The sequence below is a fragment of the Condylura cristata genome, unplaced genomic scaffold (assembly GCF_000260355.1).
Source record: "Condylura cristata isolate star-nosed mole 26May11 unplaced genomic scaffold, ConCri1.0 scaffold00008, whole genome shotgun sequence".
In the NCBI taxonomy this organism is placed as follows: domain Eukaryota; kingdom Metazoa; phylum Chordata; class Mammalia; order Eulipotyphla; family Talpidae; genus Condylura; species Condylura cristata.
Genome location: NW_004567109.1, coordinates 10,716,088 through 10,719,585, shown reverse-complemented (window position 1 = coordinate 10,719,585; position 3,498 = coordinate 10,716,088). Strand labels below are relative to the sequence as shown.

At 47.7% G+C, this 3,498-nt stretch overlaps 1 protein-coding gene across 1 annotated transcript in view; it reads left to right on the top strand.

The window, feature by feature from the left end:
* The window catches only part of FUCA1 (fucosidase, alpha-L- 1, tissue), a gene marked incomplete at its 5' end in the record, with an annotated part of 13,174 nt that extends 9,676 nt beyond the window's left edge, over positions 1-3,498 (top strand). The window contains 3 exons of the mRNA XM_004679378.2: positions 1,796-1,986; positions 2,956-3,055; positions 3,260-3,498. Of these exons, the coding sequence (XP_004679435.1) occupies positions 1,796-1,986; positions 2,956-3,055; positions 3,260-3,400 (432 nt within the window). The remainder of the gene's footprint in view (positions 1-1,795; positions 1,987-2,955; positions 3,056-3,259) is intronic.

Genomic DNA, 3,498 nt, shown 5'->3' with positions numbered 1-3,498 from the left:
TGGTCTGTCTAGGGCTCAGATGTTTAACTGCGTCTCTAGCCTCTAGCCACTAGATGGCAGTAGCACCACCCCAGTTGTGGAAAATGTCTCCAGACTTGACCAAATCCTCCTCTAGTGCAAAAGGGCCCCTAGGATGCCTCTCTAAGTCAAGCCTACTCCTTGTTGCAAGCAGACTCTTGAATTGTTGAAACAGAGCTAAATGGATTGACACCTGATGATCCAATGCTTTTGGCATCTTTAGGACGAGGTAGTAGTGAATGACCGATGGGGCCAGAACTGCTCCTGCCACCATGGAGGATACTACAACTGTCAAGATAAATTCAAGCCACAGACCTTGCCGGATCACAAGTGGGAGATGTGCACCAGCATAGACAAGATGTCCTGGGGCTACCGTCGCAACATGGTGCTATCCAACCTTGCCAGTGATGTGGAGATCATTTCAGTAAGATGCCTGGGAGTTGGTTATTAGTCGCTCCTTTCTGAAACGAGCCTCGTCACAGAGCGTGGTAGCAGCATCCTAGGTGTGAGTGTCGGTCAGAGCCATTAGGGCTCTTGACTGTCCTCACAGAAACTCCCCTAAGGAGAAATTTGGTTTTTTTTAAAGTTTTATTTATTTATGCATAGAAGAGTTAGGGTGCTAGCGTGAGATGCAGGGGTGGAGAAGAGTTCCCAGAGACAGGGTGGGGAGCAGAGCAGGCAGGTGTACTGAAGTACACTGCTGAGGGGAGCAGCAAGTGAGACAGCAGAGGTCTGCTGCACGATGTGGGTCAGCTCCCTGGCCAGGGATGGAACTCGTGCTGCAGTGGCTGTAGACTTCATAGTGCTGTGCTTTAACCTGTTGTGCCACCAGGAAGGGCCTGTAAGGAGATAATTATAATTAGAGAAGAAAGCTCTGTAGACAGAGGTTTTCTTCTCAGGCCGTTTTCTATTGAATGTAGGGGTGGTTTCATTTTTTTTTTTGCCACTGTGAAGGGTAAGTAAGTAGACTGAGGAGTTTCCTTCATTATTAAAATATTCATGAATATACAGTAAGCTAATGCTTAGAGAGTTACATTTTAAAAAGTAATCTACATATTCTGGCAACCATATAAAACTAACGGCAAAAGACCAAGACTGGGAGGAAACATCCAGAGTTAGTGTGGGGTAGTTTTAGGTGACTACAGCAAACAAAGGGATTCATCTTTTTAAATGTTCTCTTGATTTCTGGTGACTGCCTTGACGTGGGTTGGTGGGAGGCGCAGTATGCCCAGAGCCCACGCCAGAGCCCGGAGAACCGTCTGTGGGCAGGACGCTTCCCCTTTCCAGCATGTGCTTATGTGGCCCCTCACGTTCTGACACTTCAGCTCTCTTCCAGCTCCCCAGAGTCTCCACAGCAGACTTGCATCTCCCCTCTCTGGCCCCGGAGTTGGCTCTATCCAGCCCCTGTGATGCCTCACGGCCCTGTGCTTTGTGCTCACCTTCTCTGCTCACCCCTGGCCGGCTGGCACCTGACTCAGCCTACCGCTTCCAACTCCCTGGAAACAGCTTCACAAGGACGTGCCCGATGGCTCCCTGAATACACGTTAACCAATTTCTCCATCTTATAGCAGATTTCTCAGTTTTCTCACGTAAACCTGTCCTGCTTTTATAATGGCAAAAATATGTAATATTTTCAAAAGGATAAAGGCTATTCACAGAGCAGGGAGATGATGTGTCTTTATTATTCTGCTTCTAATTCTCCTCTTTTTTTTTTTTAAAGATTTATTTACTTAGACATTTATTCTCCTCTTAACACCTGTGTGTTCACACCTTCCAGGAACTGGTCCAGACGGTGAGTTTGGGAGGCAACTATCTTCTCAACATTGGACCAACTAAAGATGGACTGATTGTTCCCATCTTCCAAGAAAGGCTTCTTGCTGTCGGGAAGTGGCTGAGCATCAACGGGGAGGCCATCTACGCTTCTAAACCATGGCGGGTGCAGTTGGAGAAGAACACGACATCCGTCTGGTGAGTCCACAGGGCGGGGTTAAGCCCAGCTGCAAGTCACCGCAGGGGCCCTACAGCTGTCTACAGCTATTCTTCTGCCATTATATTTGTACCCAAGTTCGTGTCTGAGGCCATCAGCACATCTTTGGTGAAGGAGACTGGTAGTAACATCAATCAGTGACACGTTACCCTGCTCCTAAAAGTAGTAGTCCATGCGTGAGTGGCACCCACGGTATGTCAAGCTCCACTCTAAGCCCTGTCCACTCACTTAGCCCCCTCAACTATCCATGAAGTCAGTCCTGTTAACCCCCATGTTACAAGTGAGGAAGGGAGCCCAGGGCAGCAATCTAACTTGCCTAGGATGACGAATCTAGTAAGTAAAGAGTCGTGCTTCTTGGAATTGTGGATCCAGTTATTTGATCCAGGCCTCTGTTTTTTTACAACTGTAAACTAGGGTGATGATACTGAACCTTCCTGGAGTTGCTGTGAGAGCTAAATGAGACAACATCAAGCACCACGCAGAATGCCAGGCTCACACTGCGTGTTCAGAAAAGGTGTAGCCAGTGCCACACTATAGGGTCAGGGGAAGCAGGCCACCCGCGAGTCTGGGTGAATTTCTGCTCAGTGCTGTTCATCCTCTTCTCTACTCGTGGTGAAATCTCACAACGCATCTGCCTTCGCTGCATCTTACCCTTGTTACACCCTCAGCTGTTACCACGTGGATTCGTAGTTGAAAAAAGATTTGAATGATAAGGCAATGGCTTCAGTTACATTTTTTTTAAAACTTTCAACCTAATAGAGAGGGAAAGGGGAAGATATGACCAAAAAGAGCTTCATAGGAGACTTTCTTCCAGTGAACCTCAGTGGGTATCAGGGTGGTTGTGCTCCCAGTGGCAGTGCCAAGCCCCAGGTCTTGGAATTGGTAGCTAAAAGAGACACGCCTAAGGTTACGAGTCAGGGAGTCTTTGAAATTGTCTTTTGTTTTCCTAGGTATACTTCAAAAGAATCCGTTGTTTATGCCATTTTCCTCAACTGGCCAGAAAGTGGAATCTTAAGACTTGAGACCCCCAAAGCTACCTCAACTACACGGGTAAGGAGCCTCCATCCATCCTTTCTGAAATTTACCTTTTCCTAAGGAAGTTGGCAGGTGTTCTCTATTTTTCTTGCTTCCCCAGATTCTCCCCCACCTTTGTTCCCCTTTCTGGCTGTCTTCCTGCCCTGGCCCACGGTGGTAGTTTCCCACAATCTCCTGTCTATATCAGTGCATTGATGTTCTCTCAATTCCGTTCTGCAGATAACAATGCTGGGAATCCAGAAAGAGCTGAAGTGGTCCACAGACCCCACTGATGGTCTCCTCATTAACTTGCCCCATGTGCCACCCTCTGCTCTCCCAGTTGCATTTGCTTGGACTATAAAGCTGGCAGGTGTGAAGTGATCATTGGGGTCCTAGAGGAGAGGACACTGCCCGCTGTTTGCTGCTTTGAATCTCCTCTTATAGCACCATCGTTGTAATAAACTACTCTTCTCTACCCA